We start from the raw sequence: 20,813 nt of genomic DNA, 5'->3' as shown, positions 1-20,813 counted from the left end.
CAGATCAGAGTTCAAAAGAGTTTGTAATCTCCTGCTATCACAAAGTGTCATAGAAAGATAACTGGAGCAAGTTTCAGTCCGTGCTGGAATTGCTTCTTCATTTTATAATGCAAGCAGTCCTCGACTTACAACGTTTCGAGTTACAACGTTTCGCACTTACAGCATTTATAAATGGACGCCCTGTTTCAACGTTCTGGCCTCAGTTTCGACTTTACAACGCTTGACCCGACACCATGCCAGCGAACAAGTTCGCTGCGGCTCCCATCTCCTGTCTGTCCCAACTTCCTTGGATACTTTCTTTAAGAAAGCAGACAAGACTCCAGAAAAACCTGCAACCAAGACTCCTGAGAAGACTCTAGCCAAGGACCCTTCAAAAAAACCAACCAGGAACCCTTCAAAAAGTCCAGCCAAGTCACCTCAAAAAAGTCCTTCCAAATCAACATGATTGCTATTTGCAATATAACTATGTTAATGTAGCTATATTACTCATCTGTAATTGATTTAGTACAAAATTCTGGGTTATTTTTGGTGAATATAGGGTATCGGACCTTGGTTCAGGAACCAGTCCCCCATTTATAACGTTGTTTCCTATGGGAAAATCATTTCCGAGTTACGAGATTTTGATTTAAGACGCGGTTCTCAGGAACCAATTGTGTCGTAAGTCTGAGGACTGCCTGTACAACACTTAAAATGTTAGTCACCAACAAGACACACAGTGTAAAGGGGCGAGGTTTAATAGGAGTTAAGCCAAGTATCAAAGCAAGAATTGCTGCACAAGGAGAAAGGCGTAAATATTAGACCCAGCCTCAGTCATTCCTCTTTTGGTACTTCCTGAACTCAGAAGTGTGAACTGGAGACTCCTTTCCCCACCAGTGATGCCTCCACACTGCCCACAACGTGGCCTTGAGGAAAGACTACAGCAAGGAACAGCTGGAGACCAGAGGTTTGTAGTGCAGAAATGCAAGCAGCCAAAGCAGGGACCGCTAGAAATGTTCCATACTTTTAACTGGTTTGGGGTTCTCCTGCATTGAGGTGCAATTTCCTCCAGTCCCTTCCCTCCTTTCACAAGCCTTTGACCCTCTTCTGCTGCAACATCTTCTACCTCTCAGTGTCCACATAGTCCTCCCTTCATTTATTCCATCTTCTCTAAACCCACCCAAAAAGACCCTGGAACTAATATAAAGTTTGCTGCCACAATATAATTCACTCTGTTATGCTCCTCCATCCGTCCTCTGCGTGTCTGTTTAAACTGCAAGCTCTCCAGAGCAGGAGTTATCCACTAATACTGTGTGTCTATACAGGACCTAAAATAATGCAAATCCATTCTTGCATTAATCAATAATAAAGAATGAATCCACATGCAGACTCGGCTGTTTGATGAGTAATTTGTTGCCTCTGGGCTTGTTGCTTCATAGGTTTTGCTGAAATATGTGACAGCACAAACTTGAACTAGGATCCATTAGATGCCTTTCAGCAAAACTTCTTGCCCAAGGCTACAAATTGAGGAAAAAAAATTGGAGGGAGTGGAAATTATAGTATGAGCACTGTCTTTTTTCTTTCAGTTAGGAGTTCTCAGCCTTGAACAACCAATCACATATTTTGTAACAGACCCAGAGGCAGTTTCCAGGTAAGCCGTCACAAAAGCAGCCAAAACAAGAGCTTCAGCTTGCCAATCAGTTTGAATGAAGAAAGTTAGATACAGATATTCAAAAAAGGCAAACAGAATCCAGTGAAGGGTAATTGCAACAGAAGATAGGTGCCATGTCAGTCATATTAGACACTATGTAACTTGATAATAAAATTACAAACAGCAACAATTGCTACCAATTACTTATTTGTACAGACTATAAATTAGTTCAGATGATGTACGTTGTTGCCTTTGGCAAATACCTAGAAACTACAGAAAGTAGTCTTTGCAGTAGGAATGAAGTAGAGGGCATGAAAAAGGGAACATACCTGAAATTGTATCAGTCATGTATTTTCAGAGGGAGAATTACACAGAATAAATCCAAAAGATAGATAGATAGATGCATGCCATTTAAATTAATGCATGTACAACAATTTTAACCACAAAGATAACACGCCACTCTTAAGAAGCACACATACAGATACAGGCGGCAGCACTTGATGCTCCTTCTTAGATGGATTTGTATTCTAACAACAGTAGATTTTCAAATCACCCTGAACATTATTTACTCTTGAGGAATCTCCCTTTCCGAGTCACTTCAACAGCACTTCACTGTATTTATTTTAGAAGTGCCTCAGAACTTCAGATTCCCTTCTTCATGAATTAAACAACAATTTGGAGATGCTTACCTCATAGTGCCTGGCTTCACCGAAATTAGATACACTTTTACAGCTTGTCCAACCCCGTTTCAATTCCCTCTGTTGGTTCAATCTGAAACAGTGGTTTCTGCACTTTAACCCCCATAAGCAAACAGCGAAAGCCCAGAAAGTTAACTATCTGAAATACTAGAAAGGTTTTAGAGTGGAATTTGGACTATACAATATATATTACGTTCTTAGCAATTAGATTGGTCTTATCCTATTCCTTAATTGCATCCTAAAGTGACTCATCACTTTTCTTTTCACCAAAACAGGAAGTATCCCAGAATGCTATTTTTTTTCCTCTATCGCCACAAAAAACCCTAAATTAACTCCTCAACATACAGCTAGTGAAGCAGAGAACTAGAAGATGGCTAACCACCCATAATACCGGAAATGAGTTGGTGACAATCCTGCAGTCTCTGCTACGGTTTCTTAAAAGGTATGCTTTTTAAAGAAAGATATTGAAAGGAGCCTGGCTATAAATAAGACAAAAGTACTCACGTGCAAAAAAGATGAAACAAAAGAAAGGGAAATCAAAATCTTATGGCTCCTGAGGAAGGAAACGGGCTGAACCAAGAGCCAAATTCTATGCTCATTCAAATCTCACGGTTTCCTGTTAACACACCGCACCATCTGGAAAAGCTGTCCATCGTCATTGTAACATAATAGCACCCTCTAACATTAGGGATTTCAAATACTGCTCAAACTGTTAAAAGTTTTAGTTGAAATCACGCATTTACAAACCTGTTTCCTGAATGGGTTGAATTTGGCTTCAATTTCTAAGCATGCTGAAGCTTGTTTCTATTGAAACCTCATTTGTAGAGAAGTGAAAATGCCTTCCTTTCCCTTTATGAAACCCTCAGGGCAGTGTCTGTTGTGACACCTGTTCCTGTACAGTGACAAAACTTTATTACTTCTGCACTCAATTCATCAAGTCTTCTCCTTCCTAAACTCGTTGCTCCAATTCAACAATTAATGCAAATGTCCCACTCAAGGGTGCTTTGAACTGGAGAGAGGGTTGGTTTGTTTTGAATCTGCACGTGAATAGGAATAGCCACTTTTTAATCAGATGCATGGCATCCGATGAAATGAACCTGGGTTCATAAAAGCTTGTGTGCTGTCTCTCTCAGATTGATCTTAGTCTATAAAGATGCGTATCTACCCTGCCTTCTGACTGACTTCAGTCTAACACAACTAACTACCTTTCCTTACTTTTTAATCACCATCCTTTTTATTCCAGGAATTGTCTGTACATAGCCAATTTCCATCACAAATGGGTCTGCTAACTGCTAGAGTCATTCACAAATTTTAGCAACACATCTCTAGGGAAAGGCCTAAATCATTTAATATGTGATTGTGGATGCATCTATCCTGCAGTCAAAAATGTAGCTTTAAATTAGTTGACACTGCTGGTAGCATAGCCGCAGTAGTACAGAGGTCAATACAGGTTCACTGCCCAAGTATTTACACTGCAAAGCACACGTGTTTGCACTCCAGTCCTTGCCCAAGCCACCTGACTACTGAAATCCCCCTACTAATTTTCTGGGCCGCTACAGCTTGAGCCTGCTGGCTGGGCTGAGATTTTGGGTCTGTATCGGGCTCAACTGCTGTTTGCACATGGTTGCAGCATAGCTGCAAGTTACAGAGATTGAATATAGATGACCTTTCAGCAGTACTCTCACAATCCCCTATTCCTTTATCTTCCAGAGGTTCTACCTTTCTTTTGTCACTCCCTAATCTCTGGAAGGTGGGTGGCAGACTATACTGCCATGTTTAGCATTTGACCCCTCATTTTCCTCCTCATACATTCCAGATGTCCAGTATAACTTTTGCCAGTTAAACCCAGCTCTTCTAAGCTAAGCATGTACTCCCCAAATGTCCAAGTGCAAGACTATTGCTGCAAAGGCCAAAAAAAAAAAGAGTACCATCAACACAGAGATAAAGAGACAGAGCCACAGAATTGAAGGTGCTCTCTATCTAATGGGAGGAATGTGAGCAGGGACATTTGGATTCGGTGCAGGCTGCAGGGCCAGGCTGCTGCAGTTTCTGTCATAAGCTCATGAGTATGTGCCTCTTGCAATTTGCACATGCTTGATTAGGCACCAAAAACACTGCACGCCTCCAATCCACCACTCCTTAAGGCAGTACCATAACCTGCAGACTAGTCAGGTGGTTCCCTGGGTTTTTGGCAACTCTTTTAGCATGGAGGGGAGAAGAAGCAAACCTTACTTACCCCTGTACACTGCTCCATCACAAGTGCAGGAGGTGGGAAGTGAAATAAGGTGGCTGCAGGCAGACATGCTCGTGACCATACACACAAGCTGCCTGCATTTTTCCTCCACTTGAGTTTTTACAGTTGCTTTTTATGTATTTATTAGATCTCTATTTTCTCTATTCAGTTTATTATTAGAGTTGTATGCTGCCTTCCCTGAAAGAAGGTCAAGATGGCTTACAATAAAAACCAGATACATTAGACAAGACAGTTAAAAATATTAAAATAAAATAATATGTAATAAAAACACCACCCCCCCACACCCCAGACCATGATCTGAAACATCATCCTACCTGCTGATAAAGAGGTCTTAAAATGCTTCAGGCTCAGGTTCTGACAGAGTGAGGGGTGGGTAGAGCTTGTAAGTAATTAAGGTGAATACGAGCAGAGCAGTTCTCGTTACGTTCTGTAGTCAGTCCATGCCACGTCTTATAGTTCCTTTCTTGGTGTCCTCGTGACAAGGTATTTGACATGACCACGCTGTGAATGCTTCTGCTACAGCCTCAGACCTGCAACCTCTAAACTGTTAACTGAGCACTTTAGCGCCCATGCCATCACAGCCTCCCTATCTTTTAGTTTACAGATTCACCAAAGTTTAGGGCTGGAAGGGACCTCAAGACCTCATCCGGTCCATGCCCCTGCTCTGAGACAGGATAAAATAACCCTGGACTATCCCTGTCCTGATGAATTCACCTGAATCCAGGACATCTTTGAATTTAAGACAGCCACCCAAAAATCAGATTCTATACATGGAAAATTTGTAAATTAATTTTATTTTTCCAAGCACAGAATCTATCCATTGGACGGTCATCTTAATTCCCACCCCCGCTACAATGAGGAAAGCAGTGATAGGGGGGCAGTGTTGCACAAACTGCTAGTTTCATGCCCCTGGAGGCTTGTCCAATCCACCCCAGGAGAGAGTCACACACACAGGCTAGGTTCAATTTCAGATTTATTGTTTGCAAACAGATCGACCCAGGCGCTGAGCTGCTCAAATCAGAGTCGATCCCAAACTGTGTCTGAAACTTCTTTTTATAACCAACGTAAACAATAGATTTCAACGTGTCGTGCAATTATTGGCAGACTTAGCATTACATCTTGCATCGTATGTCTAGCAGTTACATGTTCTATGACGGTTTACATGCATGTCTCATTTACATCTTAAATCCCCTCCCAGGGGCAGTTCTTAAGTCCCTCTGGTCATCCTTCGGTCAGGGTAAAATTTCTTTGCATCAACATTTTTCCCTGTCCCTCTTCGCTCATCTCTTGTAAGGAGTTATTTATTGCATCCGTTCCTGGCTCCGTCTGCAGAATTTTAGTTCTACCCGTAAATCAATTGTTAGTCTACTTGTCTTAGTGATAAGTGTGGAAGCGAGAGTAAAAACATGCAGAGTGCATAAGCAATTACAAAAGCAGGGTGTATAGATTATGCTGTATTTTTACCACAGCAGGTGGTGGGGTGGCAGATTGTCCCATGCTGCCTGCCCCCCACACATTTACCCCCGTTGTGCCTGTCTGCTGCAGCCTCGGACTCCCACCCATCTTTCCCTTCCCCCTCCTCACACCGCTTCTCTGTAGTACTGCTTCTCTACCCATTCATTCCATATTCTGAATTTGATTTTTCTCTCCTAAAGACGAGTGCAAAATATTTCCCTTCTTGAATTTCACCGATTTCAGACAGTTTCTCTGTTAGGATAATTTTAATTCTAATCCTGTCCCCCAAAGTACTGGTAGGACCTCCCCTGTGGATGTTGGACCCATAAGCAATCTCTGCTTCATACTCCAAATTGTTGACAAATCCTAACGCCTTTCAGGGTAACGCCATAGAGTTTATCTCTGGTTTTCCAGTCAAGTGTCTTGTTCAATAGTTAAAACAAGTTTATTGACTTTGTTAGCAGTTTGTAGGTTCAACCGTGCCAGTCAAAGTTTTTCCTTTCTGTGAGGATGTGTGTGTTTAATGAAGTTCTGTGTTTGTTTAAGCATGTGTTGTTTTCCACTCAATTGGAAGGAAATAGAAGTCTGCAGGCATCACAAAAAGTGTTACTGAAGTTTATTTTAAAAAAAGAACATCGAACAATACACTCCAGATCATAAAATGATACCCTGTGTAACCAAACAAGCAAGTATAGAGATGCATTTAAGTAAATATTTACCTAGGTGCTCCATAAAAATCAGTCGCTTAACACAATTAAGTTAATCAGGAAAATGCTCTGTAACTGTTGTAGTCCTCAGTCCTCAGAAGTTAAAAAAAGTCTAACAAGCACTTCAAATTCCTGGTACCTATCAGTGCAACATAGGTTCTGTGGTATTTCACTATCCACAGACCACTGTAGTACATTACTAGTTGATCAGAAGGTAGAGTAGATTTGCACCGACCACATAGACCAGTGGTTCCCAGCTTTGTGTCGTGATCCAAATGAGGGTTGAGGGGGCAATGCCAGCGGCGCCACACAGAAACAACGAGCCACACTGCGTGTCAGGAGCTTCCCTGCCTCCATATCACCACTGCCACTCCTGCTGCACTCTGCTTCCAGCAGCAGGTCGTGGCAAAAAAAAGTTGGGAGCCACTAGTATAAACTAACCAAAATGTTATATAAGTAAAATTGCCACATGTGACCTGGAAGTGAATATATATGGTGTGCCCCCCTGACCCACCTTGCCTCTGGATATCTATTGCTTAGGGAGTGCTTTCAGGTTCTGCAAACTGACTAAGGAGCACGTACAGGGTCCACTCCAGAAGTCCTCTACCTTTAGCCTTTTAAAACCTGCTCGGGGCATAGCAGGCCACAATCAAGACTGGTGTGCAAACAGTGTTGGAGGAAGCACTACCTGCAGTGTTCCAGGCACATGCGCCCATGCATTCTACCACTATCCTGCCACTGCTGAGAACAGAACTGAATTGTCCATGTGGCCCCTGGTTGTATGAGTTCAGGTTCATAATCTACAGCAGGAGGGAACAGGTGAAGTCCTCAGCTGCCCCATGCTACTGGTTTCTACTTCTCTGGGAGAGAATAAGACACCAGCATGCACATGCCAGATCTCAGGACCTTGTGCACCTGGCCACTGCTGCCTAACGTGATGTTTGTGAGGCTGCCCCTGTGGTCCATCAAGACTTGCAGAGCCAAGGAGCTTCAGGGCTCCTTCAGGCACACAAAGCATGGTCACATCTGTGCCATCCCTTGCCCCAGTGCAATGTGGAATCCCCATTCTCTGAAAAACACCTTCTATTTCAGATGTATCCCTCGTAGGCCTCGCTAGAGAACTGGTTAAAATAACCCATTACTCACAGGCTTTGCTAAGAGCATTGACCAAAGCAGGCCTCACCAAATGTCAATTGAGAGCACTACAGAGCTTGTGACAACAGAGCGTTAAAGTTGATCCCCTTAAGGCTGAGACAAGGATGGTGCCAGAGAGTCTAGAACACATCTGGTAATGGCAGGGAGGTTGAGGATTAGGATAATTTAGTAGTGGTGTGGATGTTTGCTATGTAGATATCTGTATAGCTACATACAATTGTCTTGGTCCATTTATAAACAGATTAGAGATATTTGGCATTAGGCTAGGGGACGCAAGTAACTGTCTTACGACAGTGATGCTTCCTCAGCCTGACGAAGGGAGTTTATACCCGAAACCTTGCTAAGAAGAATTTTTCCACCTATTTGAGTTGGTCTAATAAAAAGGTTATCAGATTTACCCAAAGAACCTTGTCTGCCTACGTGCTTAGACCAACACGGCTACAACCTATGCCCCTGTCTTACAACGAGCACTCAGAACTAACATCTTGTAACACTCTGGACAAGCATATTAGTGAGTTGGTGCTTTGTACGTGATACATGACTGAGCTGTTTGCCAGCAAACCCATGGCAGGGGGGTGGTTTGGAGCAGTGGGCATGACAGATGATTTCCTTCCAGAGCACTCATACACAGAGAATTACCCTGACCAAGACAGACCAGAGAAACAGCATTCCTGATGCCAACAACCTGCAGGGCCAGGTACAGACATCACATTGTTACCAGTATAAGTGACTGGAAACTGGGCTAATCCCATAAGAGAACAGAAATTCAGCACACAGACTGGTTTAAAAATAAGTAGAAGTCAGTCTGAGATTTGCCCCTCCACCAAAGGGCAAATGTGCGTTCTGTTTGCTACAGATCTAAACTATGCCGCTTGCAGAAAACTGCGTAGCTTAGATCAAGTCCGCCTCAGGCTATTTGGATTCAGTCTGTACCTAGCCCAGGTAAACAACTCTCATAACACTATCAAAACCCCCAGCCCCACCAGACAGACAGTTGATCTGCCAACACCAACTTGGTTGTCTTTGAATCTGTAGCAGTCTGGAACAGCCAGTTTCTAACCCACTTCTGTATTGGTATTGACTCTCTCGATTACCTGTGTACTCAGAAGGGCACACTCTTCAAACACTTCCACGAAGGTACATTTTCTCATGCAGAAGCTCTGGAGCCAGTGCTGGCCATCCCATGTAAACAAAGCCATACAAGCCTACCAGGCCACATAAACCGTTCTGCTCCAGAAGCACTGGGGTGTGTTTGGAGACAGGCAATCACAGCATCCATCTGTCATGTTTTCTAAAACTCTCCTGGGCGTTCGCTCAGTGCTCTCCATCTCCAGGTCTCACGCATGTTTCTGCAAAGGTCTTCCAGCCTCTCTCACCGCAAACAGGCTGCAGTCAAGAGATCCTTCCAGTGGATCCATGTCCTGGCCCCAGTTATAAATGTGCAAAAGCGAGCATTGTATTTAGCTGCATAAAGCCACATGCAATGGCAAGCTATTATGTCTGCCCTTGGGGCTACTAAGAAAAGTCAAGTTAGTTCACGACACAGCTGCTAGAAAGACTCCACTTTGCACAGCACCAGTGAACTTGGGATACATCCTTGCAGCCCCTACGTATTCTAGCACTGCACATAAATTCAATCTGGCGCACTTGGATTTGGGCAACAGGGGCATAGCACATCTTAGACAAACATGGATAAGGCAAGAGTGGTTTGCCTGATTCAAGCTGTGTCCCAGTGCATGTGGATACCTAGCAGTGCAGTTATACTGCCAGGCAGGTTTTGCAGTTTACCAACCCCCCAGGCTGCCATAGCCATCCTGTTATTGGTACTTGAGCGATGTAGTTTTAATCTAGTTTGGGCATCTCCATACATGTTACAGCCACACATTCAGCCACAGCACAGATATATCCTGTGGTTGTGGACACATAGAAGGGGAAGTAAAGTTTGAAGCGTCAGCCTGGAGCAAGTTGCTTTGTGTCAGTTGTCCATAAAGGTGTGTATCTGAAAGGGCGAGAAACAGGCAGGCAGTGTGCTGAAAGGCAGGCATGTAAAAGCATGAGAAAAATTGCCAGCGACTTATCTGGGATTTAACTGGGGCAGGGCTACATTGCTTCCAGCAGTTGCCTCATTTGTTTGCAGGTTTGTTGGGGGGGGGGGGGGGGGCGTTTTTAAATCAGGACAGTTTGACTTTCTACAAGCTAACCCTTTTTGTGCATCTATGGCCTCAGAGGCACTGAGTCATGGGATAACTAACCCAAAAGTAACACCGACAGAGGGATTTGATTTTGCAAACTGTGGAATTCACTCTATTTCCCCAATGACGGTGCTTGTAAACAGTGACTGGACAGAAGCACATATACTTGAAAAGGGATGTTCTGACACACTTAGAAAAGCAAACATGCAGCAGAGCAAAGCTCAGCAGCTGAGGGTCCAGCCCTGAGTGCTTTTGTACTCCCAGGGTGCTTTTATCCCCAAAAAGCCTGACACTCAGCACGAACTGCAATGAAAAAGGGAAGTGGAATGCATCAATTAAAAAACATCTTTAGGAGAGAGCTCTGTTCCAGAAAGATAAATATGAATCAAGTCTCTTAATTGATGAAGAGGTGTAACTTGGGAAAAGTGATCAGATACAGGACCAAATGAAAAATGATTACAGCAAGTATGTATCACAACAGGCCTTGGCATCATCACAACGTAAGCCTATACAGCAAAGCCACGCTGACATGTCTCTGCAAGCACAGATACAGCTCATCACATTCTAGACTAATCGAGTAGGAAATAATAACATGTGAAACTCATTGCCATAGGGTGTTACGGAGACCAAATGTATAACCAGTCTGCTCAATGGACCTTTGGCCTGGCCCAGTACCGTACCTAGACTCCTGGCAGCCCCAGGCAAACTTTTAGTATCAGTCTCCCCTTCGCCAGAGATAATGATAATAATTGGACAACGGAAAAAAAACCTACCATTTTCAGGCCCCCTTTCTGTCCAGGCCCTGGACGCCCACCCGATTCGCCCGTGCCTGTGTCCAGCCCTGGCCTGGCCCAATCTGACAGTTTGTATGTTTTCAGTAGCTTACAAATGTAGAAAAATCAACATTGGATTTTGTTCCACCACCGAGGACACATAACACCAGCAGACTCTCCCAATGCCTGAACAAGGGTGTTTGTTCCCGAAAGCTTGCAAAGAACAATTTTCCCAACTATTTAGTTGGTCTAATAAAAGATATCACATCTGCCCAAAGAACCTTATCTGAGAAAAAAAAAAAAAAAAAAATCAACCAGGCACAATTTACCTACTAAAGACTATGTGAAAGAGTCTTTAAAACATATGATGAAGTATTTAATGGATTTTTATCATGTTCATGTGTCATTGCAAGGCTCCCAGGAAGTTTCTATAGGACATCTGCAGACATTTCCCCTGTTGCTTATCATGAGATACAGATAAACCACTGACTGATACTGCTCTGTACATACCTGTCTGGCTCTTATCCATCCTATCCACAGTTCAAACACTGAGCTAAGCAGAATTGGTGGTTTCAAAATACAGCTTTGTTCCTTTGTAAGTTTGTATTTTCACATACTACTTCAAGTTAATTCCAATTTCTATAGCGTGTGCATATGGCATTACATAGAGGTGTCTCCAAAACGTTCCACATGTTACAAGAGCTAAGCCACGCAGAGGTAAAGTATGCAAGAGATGAAAAATATATGATTGAAAAGACTCTTAAACTTCATTCACCTTGCCCACAACACTCCTATCTAGTAAATGTTCAGGTGGAAAGGTACAACTCAGGCCACAGCTATAGCTAATTTAACTTGATTAAGCTATCAATAGTATTTTTTTAATTAATATATTCCAGTACATTGAAAAAGGGGAGCAGAAAGCAGTCACTGCATCCCCATCCCATGATCCAGGGAGATGTATTAGCAGATGATAGAATCTAACAGATTGGTATTTAATAGAGTTGCACTTCTCCAAGGTGGAAACAAAGGTCTTTCCCTGCTTTTTCTAGTGTAGTAGTATAGAGCCAAGCAGGGCTTACTTTAATCAGGTTGCCAGAAGAAACTAATCAAAGAAATCCATCTTTCAAAGCTTCTTCCTTGTTCCAGTCCTCTTGAGAATTTACAGAAATGGTTTCTTTCAGTCAGATTAAATACATCCTTCCCTAGCCCCTGCTATCCGCTATCTGCTTGCAGATAACAGTAGGGCATGACACCACCTCCTCCTCTTCACAGCTGTGCTTCCTCCTTGGTGAGAAGCGCTCTGAAAGCAAACAGCTGCACTCTTTCAAAGGGCAAAGACATTAACCATTTCTCTCCAGGCAAAGAAGGTTTTTGTTTCTTTGCTTCTGTTCCCCCAGAAAGCTGCTATCCTAAGACCATAGTATTGTTAATTAGATTTACGATGGAGCAGATCAACCAAGAACAAATCCTATTATAGTAGGCCCTGCAGTAGATAGGTCGAGGATGCTTTCTAACTTGCCAAAAAAATTAATCAAAGAGCTGGAAAATTGCCTTGCAGTGAAGAACTGAAAGTGTTTAAGCTCTTTCATATACTGCCCCCCCCCCCGCAAAAAAAGACGAGGATTACAGTGTTTAAGTGTGTACAGTGAGAAAAGGTGCTAAGCACTAACAAGCGTTAACTCTCTGAGAAAGGCACAGTGAGAATTGCTACACCTGACTTCCTGGGCGGCAACAAGAAAGGAGACTTCAGACTTCTCCAGTCATATGGGACACATTGATTTACTGACAGATTAAACAAAACAAAAAAGCAAGACACACGACATGTGGGATAAGTAGCCTTGCTCAGCAAAGCCATCAGGCAGGGGGGCTCCTGCACACCTGCGTGGCAGTGTCTTCAGTTCCCAGTACCCAAGTTGCTTTTCACATAACCTCTTCTTTTATACTCTTTAGTTTCTTTGTTTTCTGTTATCCAATCAAATTCTACCTTTTTATTTTGGATTTTAGCTGACGTTACGCTTACATCACTTGCTGATTCTTGTGTATGTTCGGTATATACATTTGTACTGTTTCCTTGTATCTTGCATTGTTTATTTCCTCTTTTTTTCCCCTTGCCCATTTGTCCTCATGAATAGTCAGCAAGCTCGTAGCAATCATATGAGGGTTATTTACAGATCCCGCAAGCAAACACCATGAGTATCGAGGCGATGATCATCTGACATCAATTGTTATGTCATCCAGATGTCCGACTCCTGAAGCAAGTTTTATTCTCCCTGCTCAGCCAAGGCGTATGCTCAAGAGCAAGGCAGAGAAAGCGCTTCAGGGACATCCTCAAGGCCAGCTTAAAAAAATGCAACATCAAGTCATGGGAGGCTATCTCCCAGGACCGCCCCAAATGGAGGAAGAGTCTGCTGCAGGGATCTCAGTACTCTGAAACCTCACAACTACAACAGAAGATGGAAAAGGAGAGCGGTAGAAACAGCATCACAGACCAAACCAAGAACCTGGAGCCACCCACCCCGAACGGAAACACGGGTCCAAGTTGCAGTAGAGACAGTTGATCCTGGATAGGCCTCATGAGGCATCTTTGGACATACAGATAAGACAGTCACGGAAGACAATCTCCCTCAACTGCAATGGGTTGCCAGAAATGTACAGCTCACAAAAGGGCATCCAAGGATATTAGTCCTGTGCTAAAACAAAATCTCCCCTTTGTGGTCAGTCTAGACTTGTACTTCCTCCTTTGGGGGCCAGCTTAGACCTCCACATGATTCCTAACATGACCGTAACTTATGCTATTTTAAACACCATGTTAGTCTACGCATAATGCTAATCAAGCTTAACTACGTCTTATAATTAGTTCTATAGTTTTGCTGTTTGAAGGAAGTTACCAAAGGTTAGCTAACTGTTCACTCTGAAGTAGATCTATATGAAGTGGGTTATTTATACAAGTTAGTTTTACTCTACAAGAACCAGCGGCTGGAAGCTGAAACCACACAAATTAAAATTAGCAGGAAGACTTTAAAACCATTAGTGGGGGTTAAGTGCCATATTTTCCATCTCTTAACATCTTCAAATCAAGACTGAACTTCATTGGGGGGGAAAAAGATTTAATCTAACACAAGCTATTAGGCTTGGTAATTAGATGTAATTCTATGGTCTGTAATATAAAAGGTCAGATAAAACATTCATGGCTCTTTTTTGGCTGAAATATTTCTGGACTATTTAAGAAAGGACTGAGAAGATTACAGGCGTATTGCCTTGCATAACAGCCTTTTGGTACCATGTAGGATGTTCCTATTTTGGGCTCCTCCTCCACATATAATATTTTGCTGGATATTTATAGCTTTCTGCAAGCTCTTAAAGGTGTGACCAGCTTCCAGGCCTTCTGCTTTTCTAATGCCAAAACTTTAAGTATTTGAAGGCTCCCTCCTCATCACCCTCTTCATACAAGGGTGACAAGCCTTAGCAAGGCAGCCCTCTCCCGCCCTGTAGGACTCAATCCATACTACTGCAAAAGGATCTTTTTAGTACTGCGTTTTCTCTTGCAATACAACGATGGGGTCATGGCAGTGCCAAGAAGTAAAGTGACTAACCCAAGGGCAGAGCACTGGAAAAGAGCTTATAAAACACACTCCTGTATGACACACCAAACTACACTTCTGCCTTTAACTTTCAGCTTGTTAGCCAGCTGCAGGGCAGGTCAGAGCATGGAGAAGCCTTTCACTGAGATGCACAGCCATGGCACCCTCTGCTGTTCTCCAAATAGATCCAAGATTTTGTGACTAACTGGCATGGAAACCCCAAATACAACGGCGATGTATTGAGGTATAATTCTTCCCTCAGAGTCCTCACAGAGCCAGTTCATTGTCACAATGTGAGGGGATGCTGTGCTACAGGCATAGCATACGCCGATTCACCAACACAACAGTTTGAGTGTGGGGATTTTGATCTCTAGATAGCACAGACTTTGTTCTGCAAAGGCTTCTCAGATTTACTGTTTGTGGGTTCCTTGAACCTTCAGACTTCTGGTCCCATTTTGGCATTCCCCAAGTGCAGGCAAACCAAAACTTGTGCTGTTCTTCCCCTTCATGCCATGCTTAGCCACCAAGAAGTTAAATCTTGAGACTGTCTGCCAATACACATCTGTATAGCTTTGAGCCACTTTTGACTTTATTGTCTTTGTGCAAGTCAGCTAGATGGGAGTTAAGGGAAGTCTAAAACACTGCGTGGCTGGACCGGCCAGGCTGTGGCCTCTCATGGTTTATTTCTGTCCTTGGTTTGTTGCACACAGCGCTTAGTACGCTTAAAGAAAGGACACAGTGAGTATAATTAGAGACTTAATCACTGTCAGCCCTTTAGATTGGCTGGAAGGGGGCAAGTGCACAGGAGTTACATGTCCACATGTAGCCAGGTTCTTGGCTAGAGGGTCTTGTCCCTACACTCAGAGTCAGACCAATCACCATATTTAGGGTCAGGAAGGAGACTGGTTCAGACTTGGGGGGTTGCCTTCCTCTGTAGCAGGGGCACAGCTTCTGCCTGGGGTCACTTGAGAGTATATTGACAACATTTGATAGAAGCAAGACATTGGCTGCTGTGGTCCCCCTGCTTTCCCTGCGGCAGGGTCGGGTGTGATGTCTGCTGTTGTGTCAGTACAAAGAGTTTAGGTTAGGGATTGTATAGGGTGGTTTGCACAGAGCTGATCCTGCCTCAGACAGGGGATTGGACTAGATGTGACCTCTGGAGGTCTCTTCCAGCCCTACTACTCTATGAAATCAGTGCGATAGAACAGCTAAATCTTTCATATCTTTGTTATACATTGGACAACTATAGGAACCAGTCATTGCACAGATAACCATGCAGGTGTAACCTGTTTAACTAATGGGCACACACAGTGCATTAATGATTCCCTCGCTGTTAAAACCCCCTTCACATCTCTCTATCTTCCCTGACTTACCGTCTTCCAGGTGTGATCAGCAAGAGCCTTGAAGCTCCCTGCTCATGAAGTTTTTGGCAGCCCAACACCAATCCTGGTGTTTACCACTTTCCATTAATTTGGGGGAAACTTGGTTTAAAGGTTAATGTTGGTGGTTAGGAGAGCCGCCTACAGACTGCTTGGTTGAAGGATGGACAGTCCCTTGGGAAGCGCTCTCCTCAGAAAAAAGCTTTTGGCCTAGGATCCAGCAACCCATTGTCCCATTTTAAGTACTTGTGAAGTGTGCAAATGAGCTAACTACATTTTTGTGGACGGCTGTGCCCAACTTGACTTTGCTGCCGAGATCTGGCACTCCTGTCCGCTGAGCGCCAGTTCTTAGGCCAGACAGCTTGGCTTTCATTCCCTCGTTTTAGCAGAGCACTCCCTCCATCTTTCCTGACCCGTCTTGAGTTTCCTAATAAGAGGGGAGGATCCCTGATTAATTATACTTGCCCTCACAATCGTTGGTCCTCAGGGCTCCACCTCCCCTTACACCCTGTCCTTATGCAAACCCAATCTTATAGCCAGGCTGCTGGCCATCCGGTGGAAGGATGGCACCATCAGTAAACTACTCAATTAATCAGGCTCAGGCCCAGTTAGTAGTCTCAGATAGGTTAAGGACAGTCTCTCTCTGTCTTATCTTGGTAATCTATGGGACTGGCCAACTGAGTTGCCCATGCCTGGGCTCTCCACAGGGTGCCTACATCCTTCTCTTCTTCTGTATGGCCAAAAGATATTGAAACTTTTCTCTGGCCCCTGCATCTGCCTATAAATCCTGCATTTTTTCCCTCGGCCCCTGAGGACTTGGTAGCCTGGTGCTTAAGGTCTCTGCCCCTCAGTCACAGTTCGCTGGGCTATTACTATGCCCCGTGGGGTCACGGCATAGTTGCAGGCAGGCAGCAGATAGAGCTGGAGTGACTTTAATAAGGGTTTTTTTTCTCATGTAATAGCTTGGGTGGGTTGCATACTGCAGGGGTGTGAGAGTGCTTGGGAGAGAGAGGCAGGAAGTTGCTAACGAGGCTTGAAATGATGTACCAGAGTTTCTCAAACCCACGCTAAAACACACAACCAGATCAGCAAGCAGACAGCCTGGCATGCCCTCGCTCCTCCATCACACCCCTGGCAGTGGAAGGATGCAGTGCGCACAGCAGGATTTTCTCTTCCTCTTTGACTATCACCAAGCCGGTGATGACAGACACACTTCCTGGCTTCGTGCCCCAGATGGAAACCAGCAGTGCCCTAAGATCACTGCAGGCAAGGCCTCTCATCCGCAGCCCCCGTGATATGTGCTGCCTGCCTCTGTAACACCCAGACAGCCCTGGCCATAGCTGTAGCCAAACAGCTTCCACGCTGCAGTGAGGAAGATGCAAGGCATGGACAGGGATAAACAGCAGCGCTGTACTGATTCCTGTCTGCAGAAACAAATATCACGTCTTGTTCCTCCATTAAAGCCTGGCTTGTTCATGTCCCCGCACATGACATCTAGTGATGATCTGCCTCCGGCTGCCCTGCAGTCCTTTCCCACGCTCTTCCTGGGCATCCAGCCCCCTGTTTGTCCTCTGCAGCTTCCCAGTCTTGCAGTTGTTGGTTGTCTCCAGTCCTATACCGTGGTTTCAAATCCTCTGAGCATCAGTTTGTCCTAAAACCATTTGACTTTTCAGCTCAGCAGCCAAGCGGTTCTAGCCGCCCCCACCTTACCTTGAACATGCATCTCCTGCTTCCTAGCGGTGTGCTAACCACCAGACCACAGGTTAGGCGTCGTCCAACCCCTGTCAGTCCTCTGGAAGCTGGCCCATTGCACCTGGCAGGTAATATCAATTGGTTAAAAAAGATGGAGAGCAGCAGGGAGACTTCTGCCCATTGGAAACGAGGGCCCAGGCTAGAACCCCCTCCCACTCAGAGCAGTGTCCATCTCATCGATGCACATCCCCTCCGCTTGCTTCCTCCACATCTCACTTCTCTCTCACGGCTGCCCAGGGAGCCAGCGTCCAGAGGAGGGCTGGAGAGGGAGCTGACCTGCTTTGCTGGGGAGCAGCAGACAGTGGTTCAAACCCCATCTGGGTATGGGGCTGGAATCCAGGTGTTCCCACTCCATGGGCCAGTACCCCAAACGCTAGGGGTAGGGGAGGGCCCTGCTCCTCTGGCTACTAAACATTTGCTACCCTGACTAAAATGTCAGGATTTATTTGCACCTTTGAGCAATGCTATTTTGCCTGGCCAGAGCCTAGCCCCACTGAGCATGCTCTGTGGGTGGCTACACACGTCCACACCCAGAGCTGAGTCTCAAGCTGTGCAGAAGTGGCAAAACCTATATCTGCCCTGCTGCCGACGTGCATGTGAAGTGACATACGATGTAGCCCCTAGTGTCTGCCTGTTTGGACACGGGAGGGGGATTTCTTTCTCCCCAAATGACAGGGTTATGAATGCTCTGCCTTCTCCTGCCTTGCCAAAAGGACCTGCACCCAAGCTCAGGGGAGCTTGCAAAAGAAAGCATCATCCTCACTGCAGGGTGGAAGCCACTTGGCTGCAGCTGTGGGTAGGGCTGTCTGGGTGTTACAGAGGCAGGCAGCACCTGCCACCGGGGCTGCAAGGCTGCGGGTGAGAGGCCTTGCTTGCAGTGATCTCCGGGCACTGCTGGTTTCCATCTGGGGCACGAAGCCAGGAAGTGCCTCTGTCGTCACCGGCATGGTGACAGGCAAAGAGGAAGAGAAAAACCCACCATGCGCACCCATATCCTTCTACTGCTGGGGATGTGATGGAGGAGCAAGGGCATGCCAGGCTTGTTGCTGGCTGATCTGGTTGTGTGTTGCAGTGTGGGTTGGAGAGACTCTGGTACATCATTTCAAGTCTCATTAGCAACTTCCTGCCTCTCTCTGCCAAGCGCTTTCACACCCCAGCGGTATGCAACCCACCCAAGCTATTACATGAGAAAAAAAACCTTACCAAAGCTACTCCTGCTCAATCTGCTGCCTGCCTGCAGCTACACCATGGGTATAAATGTACAGAGGGAAATAAAGTCCTAATGTGCGGAAAACAGACAGTGCTGTGCTTCATCTTCATGGCTTTTCCCTTACTGGCTGGGGGCCCAATCAACAGGAGTTATAAACGGCTGGACTTAACATAGCATCCCAGAGAAGTGGGGTTGGGAGGGACTTCCAGAGGTCACATCTACTCCAACCTCCTGCCCCCTATGCAAACCATCCTATGCAAAGACTTGGTGCAGCTAAAGAGTGCATACTGATCAAGGCCTGGAAAAAACATCTTTTTAAAACCTAGGTGAAGGAAAGATTACGCCCCCACGCAACTCTCCATTCAGTGTCAGGGTGAGGCCACAGTAGGAAATTCTTGGCAACCTTCTCTCCCTTTTTATCACACAGGACTTTTGGGAAGTCCTTCCAGCCAAAGATCAGACGCAGCCTGGTAAGAATTTCAGATGTGCAAAGTCAATTTAGGAAACTAGTGATATTGTACCACAGTCTTGTTCCTGGTAGTGGTTTTTAACATTACTCTGTGCTGGGTGAACCTTGGGCAATGTGGCTATTTTAGAGAAGGAAAAACAAATTTGCCAGACCACAGATGAGATCCCATCTATCTCCGCAAAGGAGATATTTTTGGAGCAGATCAGGGCCTGGAGAGAGCTGGGTACTTATGGAGTTTGCCCTCCCCAGCAGTGTCACAGGCCACCTGAGTTTCTTTGATGTTCCAGATCCTCAAGGACCTGCCAGGGGACTTCCAGACAAACATCCAGATGCTGACCTAGGATGCCATGGCTTGCTCACACCAGAGTGGCTTCCAAATTTCTCTCGAATCTAGACAGCAAGCCAATAATGCAAAGAACCAGAACACCAAGGGATGAGGTTCACTGGGGATTTACACTTTATAAGATGCAAGGATTTAAAATCTAGACTCTCTGGGATGATGGTTTAATACTGGTTGAGATAGAAACCCATATAATTCTGCCAGGAGGACTGAGTTATGAAAGACAGCAGCATATGCAAAGTGCTTGCTTATTTTTATGAACCAAATGCAAAGATGCAGTTGGGGCTGGTCCTGCTTGGAGCAGGGGGTTGGACTAGATGTGACCCCCCCCCCCCCCGAGCTCCCTTCATGCCCTCATTTTCTGCAATTCTGTACTTTGAATGTTTCTCCCAGAGTTATGATCCTTCCTAGGTTCACCCATGGTGTGATCTTCCAGTCAGCTAACAGCATGCTGAAGCAGGAGCAGATATCCTACTGCTTGGAAGAAAAGGGCTGAAAGGTGCAGGAACTGAAGACCGTGTGGAAATAAAGGGTTAGACATGAAGCAGGCACATACATAAGCTGGGAGGTTGCTTCTCCATGGGTGGGAGAGAAGTGAGCAGAGAAGAGCATGCAAGGAACAGAACTGAAGGTCCAGCTAAATAGGAGACCAAATCCTTCCTCAAAGCAGAGAGGCAGGCACGGGCCAGTGGGCATCCACACCTGCTCTGAAAGAGGCCTCAATTTGGGTGGGTGGGTGGGGGACCTGGAGCTACGTTATATATCAAGCCTGCACGCAACCATCCTTCACCAATCTGGATGCATCACAGTAGGAAGCTTTCTCAGAGTCATAAAAAAGTAGGGCAGAAAGGGACCTCCAGGAGTCACATCTAGTCCACTCCCTGCTTGAGGCAGGACCAGCCCCATCCAGACCATCCTGTACAAGTCCTCATCTAACCAATTACTAAAATTACAGAGTCAGCCCTGTTGCACAGGTGCAAGGCCCATTGCCCAAAGACCAAATGGCAATGGCCAAAGCTTGTAATGGCCACAAGCTAGCAGAGAGCAGATTTAGACTGGACATTAGGAAGAACTTCTTCACAGTTCGAGTGGCCAAGGTCTGGAACGGGCTCCCAAGGGAGGTGGTGCTCTCCCTTACCCTGGGGGTCTTCAAGAGGAGGTTAGATAGGCATCTAGCTGGGGTCATCTGAACCCAGCACTCTTTCCTGCCTATGCAGGGGG

General features: G+C 45.2%; 1 protein-coding gene across 1 annotated transcript in view; it reads right to left on the bottom strand.

The window, feature by feature from the left end:
• SLF2 (SMC5-SMC6 complex localization factor 2) overlaps nt 1–2,572 on the bottom strand; it is a 42,360-nt gene extending 39,788 nt beyond the window's left edge. The window contains exon 1 of the mRNA XM_014595637.3: nt 2,317–2,572. Within this exon, the coding sequence (XP_014451123.1) occupies nt 2,317–2,321 (5 nt within the window). The 5' untranslated portion in view covers nt 2,322–2,572. The remainder of the gene's footprint in view (nt 1–2,316) is intronic.
• Nucleotides 2,573–20,813: the final 18,241 nt, after the last annotated feature.

Source organism: Alligator mississippiensis, chromosome 6 (genome assembly GCF_030867095.1).
Source record: "Alligator mississippiensis isolate rAllMis1 chromosome 6, rAllMis1, whole genome shotgun sequence".
In the NCBI taxonomy this organism is placed as follows: domain Eukaryota; kingdom Metazoa; phylum Chordata; order Crocodylia; family Alligatoridae; genus Alligator; species Alligator mississippiensis.
This window is presented reverse-complemented; position numbering and strand designations above follow the sequence as displayed.